The following is an 18,463-nucleotide window of genomic DNA, read 5'->3' as shown; positions in this document are numbered from 1 at the left end:
AAAAACATCCAAAAGGTTACGCAACATCAGCAGACAACTAGCAAACAGCGATAGCTTTTGGGAAAATATTTGGAGTAAGCCTATGTTAAGATTTTTTAAAAATGTAAACAAAAGCTGCCCCCATTGGAATAGCTCAGATCTCGGAAAGGACTGAGCCGAAAAATGCAGCATCACCGGGTACTGACAAGTCAAGAGTAGCGTGAGCAATACAACAGCATAATGACCCCAGGGGTCCCCGACCCCACTTTGAAAACCACTAACTTAGATGATTGGACTGCTAGGAAACACCCTCTTGTCAGTCATGGATGGGGATGGGGGAGAGCCATGGTTAATTACTCCCCCCACCAACCTGGCGGGGTTGGAATCAAACCAGCAACCTTTGGGCTATAAGTCTGATAACCCTAACCTGCATAATTAGTCAACGTGTGTGTGGGGTTTGCAGGTATCACACTCATGTGACTATGCTATGCTATTTCATACGAAATATGATGTGAAACCTCCCAAAATAAAATCTCATATAAATCTCAATAAAGCTCATACATGTTTTGTAAAAGGGTGGTTGACGTTTAAGGGCGTAACGCAAAAAAAAAAAAAGTTTTTCAAATTCTTGAAAAAAATGATGGATAAAAATTGGAAAAAAATAGAAAAAAATAAAGCACTTAGTGGTCTGTGGAATTTCACCTTATTTTTGCCATTTTTGGGAAAATGTGTCCCGCATCTACACATTGCATAGGCATGTCACACCGCAGGAAAATGGAGTCACACCACAGGGAATTCACTGCATTATGGCCATTCTAATCCTTTTGTATACATGACTGACATCTGAGCTCACGCTAACTTGATAATGATATTGTGTTTAATCTTAATATGTATTTTCAATCATAAAAAAACTTTTTTTCCTTCTATAAGACCACTCACACCACAGGACACCATAAAATGAACCTAAGCATTGTGTGACAGAAAGATTTCAATATGAAGACATATTAAGAGGTTAAGAGTCACCTTAAACTTCCACAGCACTCTCCAATAACTGAGGTACTGACTGACTGTCTGTCTTTCAGACCCTTGTAGTTGGCCTTGCAGCTGCCCATTCACAAACATTGACATACATGTCACCTCACAGGACGCAATTTGTGTCACGAAATTGAACTTGTAGTTAATATTACTGTCTTGATTTTTTTCACATTCACATATCTTAATATAAAGTTAATATTTATGCAATCATGCCAAATGCTTCATACATTATTCAAAATGTTGTTGGTTAATTTATATATATGTTATCTTCCAGGTTTCATTAATGTTACAGTCACACCGCAGGATATTTGACATATAAACCTTTACATAAATCTTAACAAAAATGTTTCTTCTCATCTAAGACTAATATGAAACATAATGTACCACATCTTCTTTCATTGACATTTGTTTTTTAAAGGAAAAATAACAGTTTTGTAGGTTTTTAACCAATGTTACGAAAAAAACAAGTCTCCCACCCAAAAACAACTTTAGAAATTACATTTGCAATGTAACATTTTTTAAATTAGAAGTTAAATCTTTCCAAGGAACCCAGTCAAGGTGGGCCTAAGCACTAAGTGCTGCTGTATAAAGTGCTGGGGAAAGCCCTGGCCTGGGACAGAGCAGAGGCATCCTCAATGGAACCGCTCGGGGACATGGGATGCCATACTTTGGCCTGTAGTGTGTGTGTGTAGCACTGTGTGTGTGTGTGTGTGTGTGTGTGTGTGTGTGTGTGTGTGTGTGTGTGTGTGTGTGTGTGTGTGTGTGTGTGTGTGTGTGTGTGTGTGTGTGTGTGTCATGCTGCCATACTTTAGGCAGTCACGCTCCACCAGGGCTGCCAGGAAGCCAGGCACGACTGCACATCAAGAGTGTGTGTGTGTGTGTGTGTGTGTGTGTGTGTGTGTGTGTTTGTAGAGGCACGCTTGCCCTGCGCATCAAGAGAGAAGTGGTGCTAGGCTAGGCTAGCCGCTAGCTGAGCTGGGAAACAGGCCAGCAAACAAACACTCAGAGTGTGCGGTGAGTCACCAGAGCTCAGAGAGACACACCAGCAGTGTGTGTGTGTGTGTGTGTGTGTGTGTGTGTGTGTGTGTGTGTGTGTGTGTGTGTGTGTGTGTGCATGTATGTGTGTGTGTGTTTATGTCTTTGACAGTCCCAGATGATTTGTGGTGGTGGACTCGGACTGTGTATGTGTGTGTGTGTGTGTGTGTGTGTGTGTGTGTGTGTGTGTGTGTGTGTGTGTGTGTGCTGTATACTTGGCGAAGGGATATCTGGGTGGGGTGAGCGGGATGTCAGTGGGGGAGTGGATCAGTGTGTGCGCGTGCCTGCGTAGCACTCTACTTGTGTTAAGGGCATCTGTGTGTGTGTGTGCGTGTGTGTGTTTACCTGTGTTAAGGATATCTGTGGTGTGTGTGTGTGTGTGTGTGTGTGTGTGTGTGTACGTGTACGTGTACGTGTACGTGTACGTGTACGTGTACGTGTACGTGTATGTGTATGTGTATGTGTGTGTGTGTGTGTGTGTGTGTGTGTGTTTACCTGTGTTAAGGGTATCTGTGGTGTGTGTGTGTGTGTGTGTGTGTGTGTGTGTGAGCATGCGCGTGTGTGTGTGTTTACCTACCTGTGTTAAGGATATCTGTGGTGAGAGTGTGTGTGTGAGTGTATGTGTGTGTTTACCTGTGTTAAGGGTATTTGTGGTGTGTGTGTGTGTGTGTGTGTGTGTGTGTGTGTGTGTGTGTGTGTGTGTGTGTGTGTGTGTGTGTGTGTGTGTGTGTGTGTGTGTGTGTCTGTGTGTGTGTCTGTGTGTGTGTCTGTGTGTGTGTGTGTGTGTGTGTGTGTGTTTACCTGTGTTAAGGATATCTGTGGTGAGAGTGTGGGCGAGAGCTGCTGTTGCTGCTGCTGCTGCGTCTGCTGCTGCTGGGGGTCGGAGCTGCTGAGGGAGAGGGGGAGGACCTGGGGCTGCTGACCCAGACCCCCCATACTGCCCCCCTGAGGACTACCCAGACCTACAGCACCGGAGAGAAGACACAGGAGACACATCACGTTAGTGTTTGTGTGTGTGTGTGAGTGTGTGGACTATTTAGACTATTCACCTCTAACCCTCCACACATAGAGGACGTAACATGTCAGTGGCTTGGTGACAGACCCGAATACAGACCAAGCACTTAAATCAACGCACACGGCATACAGGCATAATGGTACACACACACACACACACACACACACACACACACACACTTGGTTGTGGTGGGAGTTCGTGGTTAGTGTGTTGTGACCAGTGTTGACGCTAGAATTCTTACTGGCCGGACAAGTGGCCGGCTGCATTGCAGAATACCGGACATTTAGACTATCTAACGGACCTTCCCTCATATAGCCAAACACACACCTAATTGGTCAAAGTGGCTAGTAAATTGGTCTTTTCTACCAGCAAAACTTAAATTTCACTAGCATTGGGCCAGTTGGCTTGTGTTAAAGAGTCAGCTGCTTGTATGCACGGGGAACAAAGGCGCGCTCTCTTTCACATACCCGAGAGCTCGAACGAACTGAAAGAAAAAAAAAACAGCCAGGCAATGTGCTGCGCGCATAGGCATATCTAGCCGAAAACTATTGACTGAAAACATTGTGATTTATCAGCAAACCCGAAGAGGATTTCCCTACTCAAATTGGGTAACGATGTGATGACTGTAATGGTTGTGCAGTGACGGTAACAACGCTACTGAAATTTGAACTGTATTGAGTTGTGTCCCTGCGCTCTAAAGGGAATTGACACGTTCCGTATGACGCTCTATATATGTGGGAGTGTGGGATACATCCACTAGCCATTTTGGCCGGTGATGAAAAAAGTGATAAAGCCCTGCATGCACTTTTACTGGGACTTCTCATGAGCATATCGTTCTCTGAAATGTTTAATTTGACCCACGACTGTAGCCTAGCCTACTTGGAGATCCACCACCATTTTTCAACAGAGGTAAAAGTGAAAGTGATTTGATGCTTCGATGCTGCGATGCTGCGCATGCCATCACATTGGGTCCCAGGCTTGACTTGGCAACTGGGCATGAAACGGTTTTGCAAGCACAATGTCCTTTGTGTTTACTGATAAAATACAAAAAAAACCCCTGAATTGTTCCTCGACATCAGCCAGCGTGAGTCAAGTGATAGGGGAGCAACTTGATTGGGGAGAATGCCGTGGGGGACGAGAGCGCAAGCATCACTATTGCGTGCTGTTTGGACTATGACACGTTCATTTACATAGGCTATTCATAACTATTTTCGGCTTTGTTCAGTTTCATATCACTGGTGTTTTGTGTAACATTCAGTATTTAAAATGAGCTAATATTATTCCCAGGATCAAAAAATGAGAATAAATTCTCTGACTAAGGCACTCCAAATTAAAATGTCTTTATTGATACGACAGGTCCTACATGGACATATTAAAAACAAGGCCCACGCGTAGCGGCATGAGTGCCTTCTTCAGGGCAGGGTTAGTCACCTTGGACTAAAGAGCACCCAAACCCAAGAAGCCAACAAACTATCTGGATAAGAGCACGCCATACTCCATAAACTGAGAGCTAATATTATTTACTGAATGATTTTAGTGATTTTTTGTCGGACATTTTGGCCGGTCACATTTTATTTTGCCAGTCATTCATGATGCAAAACGGCCAATGTCCGGCCACAGCCGGCTAACGTGAACCCTGGTTGTGACTGCTCACAGTGTGTACTTTTGTAAATATAGGGCAATATACGTATTGTAAGAATAAAGTGAACACAATAACACTAAGCAAAGTAGACATCACTTTGATACTGATACTAAACATTCTCACTGCAACACGATCAATACGATTTCTCCACTTGACACAATTTATATTGGTTTTCACGATTCACGATTTAACATCATCATATCGCACACCCCTACTGTCAATTAACCCGATAAACTAAACTAAACTAAACTAAACTAAACTTTGTTTACTGGCTGGGCTGACGGTGCCTATGCCCAGGTGAGGTGGGTGAGGTTGGTTAGTGTGATGTCATGTTAATGTTAGGGTTAGAGTTAGGGTTAGGGTGGCCATCGGTCCGTTTTTACGACCTGTTCACGACATCCGTGTGTCCCTCTCTTTGTCTTTCCTTTCCTCCTAGCCTTTTGCTTATGGCCTCGAGCTGCAAGGCAACGTCATTGACGCAAACTAGACCTTGATAGTCGGTCGCGTTTCCGATATCTGCGGCCGCCATGTTACTCCAGATATAAACCCTCGCCCAGCGAATGTATTGCTGTCGCCTTATGTCGGGGAAATCTCTGTGCAATAGCCCTATATGAAGTTCATTAACTGACTGTATGAAAGTTAAATAAGGCAACTATATTATTGCCTACTGTCTGTTTCCTATTTTTTCCTGCACTGGTGGCAACGCATAGTGCAATTAAGTTTGTCCGCTAAATGCCTTTACAACGATACGAGGGTTCTCACAACTTTGCCTCCCTTAAAACACCGCTGATAATACTTCTGACCAACTTTGAATAAAGTAAATCAAATTAATTGTTGGCTATTAGGCCTACGAATGCACGACTACCCAAAATACATTAAATATATATATATATATATATATGAAATAGCCTACACAGACAACAACGGAAGGATTTGTCTATCGTAACCTGCCGTCTCTGATACAATATTAAGTTAGTGGTGATGACTCCTTTATCGGAGTGAGGTAATGAAATGCGAAAATCCTTCCCCCCAAAAATATTGTTTTACAAGTAAAACTGTTGTTGGCAGCTGAGTTAGTCTGAGGTAAGATGGCAGCGCTGTTCCCTGATTTCTGCCTACAGTTTAGAATGCCAACTTCACAATTTTCTCCACGGAGGCGGGGATTCGGCAAGTCGAAGCAATGGGTGCGCGTGAGGACGCTAGGTTAGAAAGTTAAGGGGCGGGGTTGTCCGGCCGAAGTCCGGACAGCTGGTCACCCTAGTTAGGGTTGTTACCTGGGCTGACGTTGCCTATGCCCAGGCGTGTGAGGTCGGTTAGTGTGATGTGACGGGTGGTTAATGTTAGGGTTAGGGTTAATGTTAGAGTTAGGGTTGTTACCGGGGCTGACGTTGCCTATGCCCAGGTGGGTGAGGTCGGTTAGTGTGATGTGGGGTTAGGATTAGGGTTAGGGTTAGGGTTGTTACCGGGGCTGACGTTGCCTATGCCCAGGTGTGTGAGGTTGGCCGACAGGTTCCCTGTGCTGCTGGAGGAGCTGAGGGAGGGGAAGGAGACGGGGTCCTCGGGGTCCAGGGGGGTGGGCAGCGGAGGCGGGAACTGGATGTTGGTCAGGTCTGGCAGGGACCCGCCCGTGTTGTGGGCCGCCGGGGCCAGAGACGAGCTCAACTCCTGATCAGGCGACGGGAAAATGCTGAGACAAGAGAGAAGAGAAGAGATTAGAGAGAGAGAGAAGAGAGAAGAGAGAAGAGAGAGAGAGAGAGAGAAGAGAGAAGAGAGAAGAGAGAGAGAGAGAGAGAGAGAGTACAAGCTCTTGATAAGTTGTCGTTTGTAAGAATTCCATAGTGCTAGATGGCACTACTTACATTATTACATTACACTTAGCTGACGCTTTTTTATCCAAGGCGACTTACAGGTTTCTTTGTAAGTAGAGGGTATTGTTTACAGTCCCTGGAGCAGTGTGGGGTTTGGTGCCTTGCTCAAGGGCACTTCAGCCATTGAGTGAGCTAGGGAGTGGAAGGGTGGGATTCGAACTAGCAATCCTCTGATCTAAAGTCCCTCGCCTTAACCACTAGGCCACGGCTGCCCACGGAAATGAACAGGAGAGAGATATGGGGTAGGGCTGGGAAATGACCCCGTCCGGACTCGAACTGGGGTCCCCATGGGCATGCAAGCCCAAATGTGGGGGGCTTAGCGCGCTGCTACTTAAAAACATCTATAACGCTAAAAACTCCATTGCATGCATTGCTAACATATCCATTAGACCCATAGCCTTAACCAAGACCAAGCTAGTAGCAAGACACACTGTAGCTAGTGGCAAGACACATAGCAACATTAATCACTTATAACTGCCCATATCCCAAACTACATTCGTAATCTGCAATACTACTCAAGATCTATAAGCTTTAATTCTATTTCCATTGCCCTAAGAAACCTATAGCAATCGCAATGAGTGATGGATTGAAGATTCAATAAGCCCGCTTTGCTCTCCACAACTACTGAGGAAAAAGAATTTCGTTGCAATGTTCACATGATATTTTACCAATCCATTCCCATATGGATGCAATATTTCTTTTTTACCCAGAACAAAAAAAAACTTGTTTCGTTCCTGTGTGGACTTAAGATCAGTGAAATAGGACCACTCACTTGATTCCAGGGACTTCACAAGATTTAGGCCGCGATGCTCCATTCTGGAGGAGGACAAAGCAGAATGTGCAGTTAGTTGTAGAACTTTGGGGCAGGTCAAAGATCAGAGAGGCGGACAACACAAAGCAAGGGAATGTGGTGAGGAACATAGTCAGGGCTCTAAATTAACACCAATCGGCCAACGCCAATCGGCCAAATTCTGGTGAAAATTCAGTTTGGCTGGTAGAAAAAAAAGCTTCCAAGTCACTTTGACTGATAGCGAGTGTATATTTGGCTAGAACGATTAATATCTACTAGCCAAATTTCGAGCACTCTGCAGTACAGAAGCGCAATATCTTCATATGACCACATGACTACTGTAGTTTGAGTCCGATGCAGTTTTCTTCATATACTAGGAAAGAGGGGTTAGTTGTTGTTGAGGTTGTATCTCCTTACCTTCTTGTCTCCCCAGGCCTCACTCTCCTCATCTTTGCCCATCTCAGTGTCCGTGTCCTCGGTGCCTGGCGCCGCTAGCAACAGAACTGAAGACACAAAGGAGAAGGCACAATGACAAACATCTTGTAGTAGAGGGAGATGAATCAAACCCCGCCTACCCAGTGCAAAGTGCAGAGTGTGGGAATCGATATGCCCTAAAGAAGTAGCCAGTCCATGCCTTCCTAGTGACGCAACACCTTCAACGTTGCTGCTAGTCAGGTCAAGAGCAATGCAAGTACTTTCTGAGCTCCCGGGAAAATCATGAACTCCTCCCACTGTGTCGGGAAGCAAACAAGGGAGGCGGGTCAACCATGCCTTTTGGGAAATGTTAATTGTTATGGTCTTGGTCAGACCAAGACTTAAAGAGATTTGAAAGTCGATGATAATCAGGCTACTGAAGAAAGCGTGTAGGCATTGTAGCCAAATAATAAGTATAAATATTGTAACCTTGAGTGCCTCAGATTTTCTCTACCCAGATCAAGTTGAGTGTAACCCATTTTTTCCCCCCAGTTCAGGCAAAGTGTGAAGACCAACCCACCTCTCTTGGGCTGGAGCCAAATGCACTCTGGGAGACGTTAAATTGATTCTCTGAGTGTTGAATTGACACCGTATTTGTTTACTGTTCAGGCAAAGTGTGCTGCAGACCAGCGGTGTAGTCTACTTTTTTATGGTGGGTATACTGTATATTTGAGCATTTTTTTAAGTGGGTATACTGTATATATTTGTGCTATTCAAAATAATGGGTCAATCAATTTTAAGTGGGTATACTGAAATCCCTGAAATTTAGAAGTGGGTATACTCCACTACACTACATACTATATACTACATACTACACTACATACTATATACTCCACTATACTACACCACTGCTGCAGACCAACCCACCCACCTCGCTTGGGCTGCAGCTCCTGAGAGCCCCCTGTGAAGGAGTCTTGAGACGCGGGGTTCATGGCACTCTGGTGCAGCGCAGAGTCCGAATTCGTCCTGAGGTGAAAACAAGCACACAGAACAGAGAGATGCACAGACAGAGGCAACAGGAGAAGAGAGGTGTAGAAAGAGAGAGAGGGGGGGGTGTAGACAGAGAATGAGAGGTGTAAGCACACAGAGAGATGCACAGACAGAGGCAACGAGATGAGAGGTGGAGAGAGAGAGAGAGAGAGAGAGAGAGAGAGAGAGAGAGAGAGAGAGAGAGAGAGAGAGAGAGAGAGAGAGAGAGAGAGAGAGAGAGAGGTGTAAAGATCAGGATGAGAGTGGAGTGGGGTGGAGTGCAGCCATGTGATATGTGATAGTGCTGTAGCTCTTCTCACTAGAGATGTGTCGTTCATGAACGAGCCGGTTCTTTTGAACGGCTCCCAGAAGTGAACGATGGGAACCGGATCACAGCTGGGGGAGCCACTTAACCGCTTTTTCGTTCATTTTTCATTAATTTTAAGCATGTGACCTTCACATGAGTACTCAAATTTGGGGGAAAAACACTATCGTCTGCCTTAAAGAGTGGCAGAAACGGTCTTTAGAAGCATGAGGATAATCAGTTGTAGTTTGGACAAAATTACCTAGAGGTGGAGTGAAAATGTTACACTCTAAACACTGAATAAATAACTAAAAAAAGAGCCAAAAGAGCCAGTTTTTTGAACGGCTCTTTCAAAGGAACGAGCCACTATGATCCGGATCCTGTTAAAGAGCCATAAATCCCATCTCTACTTCTCACCTCCTCCAACTGGTGTCGGGCGGAGGAGACAGGTAAACAGAGCCGTAGGGACAGCTGTCGATGTGAGGCAAGGAGTTAAGGAAACATGTAACACATATTGCAGACACTTAGCACACACACAACACACACACGCACGCACGCACACACACACACACACACACACACACACACACACACACACACACACACACACACACACACACCCAACACACACACACAACACACACACACACACCCAACACACACCTAGCACACACATAACACACAACTAGCACACCCGCAACACACAATGTAACACAAACTTTTAAATGTACACATACATTACACTGACAATAACACACATAACACACACACACACAGACACACACACAGGTAGATAACACTTCATCCGTCTTTCATTGGAAAGAATGAAACACAGAAATGTGGTGAACTAGTTAAGCACCAAAGCACATCTTCCCTCGTTAAACTCTACTGCCCTGAACACAAAGACAACAGAAGCTTTCAATGAGGGATGTGCAGAGAGACTGAGGTCTACAGTACAGCCTAAAACACAGTATACACTGCCTCACGCTCCTCATATCAGGATGTACATAGCTAACCTTAGGAGAGCATTACTAGACAAACGTACAAGGATCAAACCATGGTGTTATAGAATAACAGTAGGTTTTTGCCAAATAAAGACAGGGAGTTTCTCGACATATGTCACCCACTGCAAAGGGCGAATACGCCTACTGTAAGCTAGCATCACCCCTGTGGAGCAGGGCGACAAGCCGTTTCACTGATGAGTCAGCGACCAGACTTCCAGCAGCGCCGGCGTGACATTTGAAAACCCTTTCCACAAGCCTGTAAGTAAGTAAGAGTCTGATGGTAAATAAAATTGGTTTTGTCTTGAAGTTCGAGTGTGTGCATAGTGAAAACATGCAGACATAATTCAACACTTGGAGAGTCTTCTAGAGTGTATTTGGTTCGGGTGTGACAGAGGTGTTCTTGCACAGACCGTCCCCCTCGGGGACACAAACCTGTCACCTCGTCAACTACAACGATCCAGAAATTAGAGACACCGTACGATACCGCTGGACTAAAGGACCAGTGCCCCAGCCCAACGGCATCGACACTGTATGAGGCTTTCGGGAGGGAGGTTTACTAAAGGCGGATTCATACTTGGCGTTACTGGCGCTAACCTCCTTCATACCTCCCTCGCGACGATGGCGTGCGCTCAAAATGACGTCACACGCCCCTCCGCAAGCTGGCGCGGCGCGACGTCGTGCACCCCACATTTTTTGTAACTTGGCGTGCGCCACTAGCGACCATGCAGGTAGGCAGACAAAGCAGGAGTTGCGAAGAGAGGCTACAGCTACTGCAGGCTACTTCAGAATGGACCCTGCATCATTTTGACGATAATAAAATGTCATGAGAGTTATTTTATCTTCTCCCTTGAATGTTGTTCAGTGAAACAAGTTTACTTGTTCAGAAGCACGTTGTGTTTGGAGATCTATTTATAAATTCTGCAGCCAGAACAATGCTCTCACATGGTCTTGGAATGATCTGGCAATGTAGGCTACAACAAAAATCTATGTTTCATTGTGGTAAGTCATAAGTCAGACGTTCAGTAGCCCTACAGCAGCCGTGTTTGGCTTTCTATTTTTTATACATCTGTAGAACTCACGCTGCGAGTTGCGAAAGATGCTGCCGTTTCTCTCATGAACAGCAGAGGGCACACTTCTGTAAATGCAAGCGAAAGCCTGTGAATGGCGCTTTTGACTGAATGGTCTGCCACATTTTAATGGTTCTCGCGCCAAATGTGCCAAAGTGCGCACGTGAAGTATGCAGAGCCCTTAACGTTCCACGCCAACTCTGCTAGTTAGCCTCCGTTACACAGAGTACTCTCTAAGTGTTGAACTAACACTCTATATACCGTTTTACTGTCTGGTGCTAAGGCAGCCGGGGTTAAAGGAGCACTACTGCCAATTTCAATGTGCTGTTGTATTGCTCACGCTACCCTTGACTTGTCAGTAGCTGATGACGCCACAGTTTTTGGCTCAGCCCTTTCCGAGATATGAGCTATTCTAATGGGGGCAACTTTTGTTTGCATTTTTTAAAAAAAATGAACATAGGCCTACTCCAAATATTTTCCCAAAAGGTATCTCTGTTTGCTAGCTGTCTGCTGATGTTGCACAACCTTTTGGATGCTTTTGGGAATAAATAAAAATGTTTTTTGAAATGTAAACAAAAGTTGCCCCCATTAGAATAGCTCATCTCAGAAAGGGCTGAGCCAAAAACTGCGGCGTCACCGGCTACTGAAAAGTCAGGTAGCATGAGCAATACAACAGCACATTGAAATTGACAGGAGTTGCCCTTTAAGGAGATGGGCTTCATATCAGAGGGTTGCAGGTTCGAATCCCATCCTTCCACTTCCTACCGTCCATACTCCATGGCTGAAGTGCCCTTGAGCAAGGCGCGTAAACCCATATTGCTCCAATACCCTGTAAATAACTGTGGCCCAGCTGTGGGGCACTCATCTGCTGTGCGGCTGACCCGGGTTTGATTCCCCGCCCGGGTCCTTTGCCGGCCCTTCCCCATCTCTCTCTCTCCCAACAATTCCTGTCTCTCCTCCACTGTCCTGTCTGATAATAACCAATTAAGGCTTGAAAAGCCCCAAAAACTACTTTAAAAAAAGCTGTAAGTTGTTTTGGATAAAAGCGTCAGCTAAGTGTAATGTAATGTAGGGAGTGCTGTGACACAGCACGCTAAGCCCCCCACATTTGGGCTTACATTGCCCACGGGGACCCTGGTTCGAGTCCGGCCGGGGTAATTTCCAGACCCTGCCCCGTCTCTCTCTCCCAGTCATTTCCTGTCTACTTTCACACTATCCTATAATAATAAAGCCCAAAAAGCCCCCGAAAAATACTTTTTAAAAAGTGTAATGTAATGTAATGTGGTGTTAGGGCGGCACTGGTGGGGGTAAGGAAGGATATCTGCCGGCCTTGCTTGTCCACGGAGAGCGGTCTGCGGTGGGGGGAGCTGATGCGGTTCCGGTCCCGGTACACGCGGTCCACCAGGCCTCGGTTGCGGGCGCTGCGGCTGGTGTCCAGCGCCGACGTCTGGAAAGAGTTCTGCTGGGAATGAGCACACCTCAAGACCTCCAAAGGCCAAAAGCCCACACACACATCTGAGGGGTATACTGTACTATGAAGCGGATTCAGGAGTAAAGTAAACCAGGTTAAGTTAAGAGGTAAATCATAAAATAAGATACGGAATCGAGGCTCTTCTATTAGATGATTTACCTCTTAACAAGGTTTTCTCCTGCACCAGCTTCTTGGTATAGACCCCTGCATAGCACTGAGAGGCACCATGGACTAAAATGGACAAGAACTGCTGGATATGTAATTACAACAAGCCATCTGAAATCAACCAAGGGCAAATGTTTCTGAACAGGGAGCTCGAGGATGGGCCAAAATAAGCAAGCTCATAAGCAATGAATACTCTCCTTTCCCTCGTAATCTGCAAATGTTTAACAAATGGAAAGCAATGGTGCAGGAAGCAATGGCAAATTTACGTTTGATCTGATTTCTTTGTGACTCATTTCAGACTACCATCGTGCAATGTGATACGGAACGACTTCCCTCCTATCAAAAGAAGAAACAGTCTTATGCTGATTCTTCCATTCAGTAAAACATTTGGTTTCAAAGCCAGGGAATGTACAAGTCAAGCCCTTATTAATTGTCCTGTTTGCAATAAGTCCTCTCCAAAATCAAGACATCTTGACATCATTTCAGTGAACGAACGTCATCCTTTCAAAACCAGAAAGGATTCAGAAAGAGGCTTCAGAAAGTGAACAAATTTCAGAAAGAGAACATGTTACGTTGGGAAGTGAGAAAGTGCTAGAAGCTCACCTGAAAGGGAAGGTCAGTGTTGCTAGTTCCAATCTGATTGACATTGGGTAGAGACCCTCCATAGCACTGACCACGACTCTGCCCTAGCTGCAAGTACTGGGTCTTCTGCAACTGCAACTGTGCAAAGTAAAAGTGTATGAATGACAGCAAAATGCATAATGGGCGAGTTGAGTTCATGAATGGTGGTGGGGGGGAGATGAGTGAGTGTGACATGAATTCTTAAATGGCTGTGTGGTGGTGTATTTTAAGAGACTGGAGGAGATATGGTGAGAGCGGGAGGAGGCTGCCGGCCGGGGGCATTTAAGTTCAGGCCACTGAGATAGTAGCGCGGCAGGCTGAGCAGCGACAACGGACTTGGAAACAAATTCCGTATTTACACACACAGGTAAACCTCCACGAGGCTAGAGTTCTGAGTCGATTGTTTCAGACACTGCAGAAGCCTACAGAGTTCAGGAGACTTTGGTATTGTTGAACTCAGACAAACTCAGGCTGGCCGTGCGTAATGAATTTGGATGGATGTCGGCAGTTTATAGACGCCAAGGAGGAAACCTCAATCATAATGAAAAGCAAATAATAAAACCAAGTACGGAGAAATGATCTGAGGAGAGGTCAGTTAGGGGTGCGACCTTAGATCATGACATTTGGAGGTGTCACTCTGAAAACTATTCCAAGACAGTTTCACTACACACACACACATCATTCAATTCGTGGACGTGCTGACAGGGGCAAAAACGCAAAACTTCCCAATTCGACTAACAGCACTATCATAATACTATGACCAACAGGCCACAGCTCCCAAAGGAATACAGCCAGCACGCCGATATTCACGTGCCTGTAACACCTTTATAAAAGCGCAGTAGCCTACCTCAGCGCAAAGGAGGAACGCATCACATAGGATTTGAGAATTGCTTTCGTCGACTCTGGCCATGGTGCTAGAATGGTTTCTGCAGGTGTTACACGACTACAATGGAGCAACTGCTATAAATGTCAGTAGTTCTAGTTCTAAGGGTTTGCAATTGTAACATAGTGCTACATTGTTACGGATTTAGAGCCACGAAAACTTAATAACCAAGGCAGACAATCCTGGGCATATGAACGCTGAACGCATACCGTTTAACCTGGCGATTACAATAACATGAAACCTATAATAACCATGGGGTTGACATTAGGCTACTGAGGACAAGGGGCTGTCACTATCTCTGATTTAGTCAACATATGCCGAAACTAGGCTAGCAAGATGATAGCAGGTGAACCTACTGAGGGCTTTCAAAGCATCGGTTGACAATTCTGAAAAAGCATTGCATGCACAACATTCACAATATTCCACAACCGCGTGGTTAAGAACAACACACGATTCGTGAATGCTATAAATAGAGTATTCCGATAACCTCTTTTCCTAAACGGTAGTGTGATTCCAGAATGCCCTGTAGCCTACAGACCTATCTGGGAAGCTACCACTGGAATATTGGCTGCCCAGGGGTAGCTGTCCCCCAGTTATTTTAATGCTGCTACGTATGGTAGCACGCCTCCGCAAACGTCCGTAAGTAAAGCCGCATACCCGTGCTGCTCTAGTTATGTTGAGATCCTTCATGACCTCTTCAAACGCAGCCGTCTCCTCTGCCTGTTTTTGATTGTGTAAAGCGATTTTCTCGCTGAATTTTCGCGGATTGTTTGAGGTCGCCATCTTCCGTTCTTCTCCAAAACAGAAGATTGCGTAACACGTGAGCAGCACTGGGCGTCGTCGTGTCATGACGCGTAGAATGATGGATTTTGAAGTTCCATGGACATTTTATGAATGAAGCCTCCCCGGGTACGACTGTGTAGCTGTATAATGTCGTGTTGTGTGCTATGTGTGCCATCAGTAATGATGGTGTCTGTCAAACCCTTTATCGCAGAGGCAATTTCATTCAGTGGTCATGTGGGCAGGTGTCTGAGGTGGATAACTTAATCCTGCAGTCATTACGCATTACTTACATTTGGTGTATGAGTCGCTGCTCAGACTTTTTTGATAACTAGCCATACATACGAACTCATTTAATATATGAATAAATTAGTGGCCTTGTAAAAAGGCATACATTTCTGAAAATATCAATTAATCCAAATAATTAATTCTAGACCGAAAATAACTGCAGTCTCTGCATCCACATGTGTATGTGTAGCTTGGAAAGTGGTGGGGACATTCATCTGGCAAAGTCTGTATATACTATGTGTGCACATAATGTTTGTGAAAAAAAGTGGTGGGGACAAGCTGGGTTCATCACAAAAGTGGTAGACATCACATGCCCCCACCATCCACACCTAAATTACACCCATGCCTGCATCTACACCCATGTCTGCATATGTATTTTAGGCAGAGATGTCAAAAGTAAAAGTAAAAAAAAAAAAAAAGGAAACAGTTTCCTTCCAACAAGTAATTTATCTGAGTAACCACCGGTGTAGGCCTATTGTCTTAGGATCAGCTAACTCTGCACTGGTTGGACAAGTTGGTGAGTCCTTGTTGTCAGTAACAACAGTCTATCCTTCTCATTAGGTACAATGAAGTAAACGTTGTAAAAGCTATGTAATGTCATGTGCTAGTGTTGTAATTACACCACAAATACCGGTATACTAATTTACTAATATAATTTACTTGTACTTTTGACACCTCTGATTTTAGGCCTAATTAAATGACATTCAAATGGTGCTTTCCCGCAGAGTGAACGTGGGTCAAAGACATTGCTCTCATACTCTGACAACTGGACACCTACTGTATAGCCAATAAGATGCAGCAAGTAAGAAGCACTGGAGGCCAACCAAGCTGCTGATAGAGACAGGCAGATTTATGTTTTGACATTACAAACACTGATAACAGTAGTAGATGGTACAGACTCCCAGAATATAAACAAAGGAAGCCTGGTCTCATGTTCCTCTGTTTGCTCTTGACCACACCACACCCACATGTTAAGAGTCAGGGTGTTATGCAAATGAGGGCAGTGGTGTAGTCTACTTTTTTAATGGTGGGTATACTGTAAATTTGCGCATTTTTGGAAGTGGGTATAGTGTATACTGTATATTTGTGCTATTCTAAATAATGGATCAATTAATTTGAAGTCGGTATACTGAAATCCCTGAAATTTTGAAGTGGGTATACTCCGTATACCCGCGTTCTACGTAGACTACACCACTGGATGAGGAAAATGGCAGCATTTAAAAGGGAAGTCAGTGTTTAAATTATTTTTGGTGCATTTTGCACGTTAGTTATTCACTTAATTCAATTATCTATTTTCTCTTGCTATACTTTTCCTGCCAACCTGCTGCGGCCCCCCTAGCACCCCCTTGCGGCCCCCCAAGGGTCCCCAGCTCCCACTTTGAAAACCACTGGTCTGTCAGACAGATGATGTAACTCAGCGTTTTTACAATAGCACCCCATCCAAAACTCAATAGTCTGAGAGTAGTTGACTAATCAGCAAATACAAAAGACAAAATAATGTGATGGGGCAGTACAGGCCAGGGCTTTGCTGAAAGTGTCTCTGAGGATGTGAAAAAAGATGTTCCGTCACAGACACAAATCATCAGAGGAACCTCATCCTGATTTTGTACAGAAAGGTGTGAGTGCACACATGGAGTGTGTTCCAATATGCAACCTTGCTTCCTCCACTTGTGCTTGTGGCCTCGCCCTGCCTCCTGGCCCCTCCTCCGTGGAGAAAACAGTAAAGTTTTCCAGCTGTCAGCCTAGCCACAACTTTTGGGGGACTGTTTTTCATTCACCATCCAGTTTGCAAATGAGAAAATGACTACAATTGAGGTTTTGCGAGAAATTGAAATATAATGCTGTAACAGCATTATATTTCAATTTCTCGCAAAACCTAAATTCACCAAAAGAGAAGCCAGGCTGGCATGCCAAAACCAGATGCACGGGGAAAGCATCCTAAAAAACGAATAGATGAGAACAAAAAAGAGAAGGTGCTGGAGCACATTAGGTCTTTCCCTGTAGTCGAGTCACACTACTGTCGTGCCCGCACCCAAAAGCAATATCTGGAGCCAACTTTAAATGTGGCCAAGATGTATGATCTCTATAAAACCACATGTGCTCTTACTACAGATTTATATTTAACACTGAGTTTAATCTTGGGTTCCATGTCCCCAAATCAGACAGGTGTGATGAGTGTGAGGCACATGCAGCAGCACAAAAACAGGGGTTGTTAAACCAGCACCAAGAGGATGCACACAATAAACATGTCAATGAAAAAAATGCCATGCGCCAAGAGCGTCAAAGAGATAGAGATGACAAACAGCAACTTACGCTCTGTTTTGACTTAGAAAATGTAATCTCATGTCCACGAGCTGAGGTTAGTTCATTCTTTTATAAAAGGAAGATGAATCTCTATAATATGACTGCCCACAGCTCACTTACTAAAAAAGGGTATTGTGCTGTGTGGACAGAGCCAATGTCCGGTAGAGGAGGGAATGACATGGCAAGTGCCATAGTCAAAATACTTGAAAGAGTGGTTCAAGACCATCCTGAAGTAACTGAGATAGTAACATGGAGTGACAGCTGTGTGCCACAAAATAGAAATTCTATTATGTCTTTTGCAATTGTTGAGTTCTTGTCCAGAAATGCCAAAATCCAAAAGATCACAATGAAATATTCTACGCCTGGCCACTCGGCTGTCCAAGAAGTGGACAATATGCATAGCAACATTGAAAAGGCAATGGCAAGCTCAGAGTTTTACAGCCCATTGTCATTCTTGCGTGTCCTTCTGAGAGCGAACAGAACTAATCCTTACACTGTCATCCAGATGAAAGAAACAGATTTCAAAGACTTTCAGTCATGTGCCAAACTTTTCCAGTACAAGCAGATACCATTTGCTTCAGTGACCCAAATTACATTCACTCAAAATCTGTTCAGTGTACAGTACAGTACCTCTCATGCTCAGCTTCCCATACAGGTAGATATTAGGGGCTCTAACACCAAAACCAGGTCTAACATGCCAACAGCACTCTTGCTGCCCAAGCCAAAGTATCTAACCAACAAAAACACCATTGCAGAGGCAAAGAAGACT

The 18,463-nt window shown here is 44.7% G+C and overlaps 1 protein-coding gene across 3 annotated transcripts in view; it reads right to left on the bottom strand.

Moving 5' to 3' along the window:
* Nucleotides 1-15,136, bottom strand: part of crtc1b (CREB regulated transcription coactivator 1b) — a 35,840-nt gene extending 20,704 nt beyond the window's left edge. For 2 of the 3 annotated variants that reach the window (XM_063200696.1, XM_063200698.1), the window contains exons 1-9: nucleotides 14,980-15,136; nucleotides 13,422-13,538; nucleotides 12,504-12,641; nucleotides 9,529-9,590; nucleotides 8,710-8,804; nucleotides 7,782-7,867; nucleotides 7,347-7,390; nucleotides 6,170-6,393; nucleotides 2,851-3,011 (exon numbers count right to left, since the gene is read on the bottom strand). In XM_063200696.1, the coding sequence (XP_063056766.1) occupies nucleotides 2,851-3,011; nucleotides 6,170-6,393; nucleotides 7,347-7,390; nucleotides 7,782-7,867; nucleotides 8,710-8,804; nucleotides 9,529-9,590; nucleotides 12,504-12,641; nucleotides 13,422-13,538; nucleotides 14,980-15,105 (1,053 nt within the window). In that variant the 5' untranslated portion in view covers nucleotides 15,106-15,136. The remainder of the gene's footprint in view (nucleotides 1-2,850; nucleotides 3,012-6,169; nucleotides 6,394-7,346; nucleotides 7,391-7,781; nucleotides 7,868-8,709; nucleotides 8,805-9,528; nucleotides 9,591-12,503; nucleotides 12,642-13,421; nucleotides 13,539-14,979) is intronic. The other variant, XM_063200697.1, reaches the window with a different exon arrangement.
* Nucleotides 15,137-18,463: the final 3,327 nt, after the last annotated feature.

Source organism: Engraulis encrasicolus, chromosome 6 (assembly GCF_034702125.1).
Source record: "Engraulis encrasicolus isolate BLACKSEA-1 chromosome 6, IST_EnEncr_1.0, whole genome shotgun sequence".
Classification (NCBI taxonomy): Eukaryota; Metazoa; Chordata; class Actinopteri; order Clupeiformes; family Engraulidae; genus Engraulis; species Engraulis encrasicolus.
The sequence above is the reverse complement of the archived record's forward strand: the minus strand, read 5'-3'. Positions and strand labels throughout refer to the sequence as shown.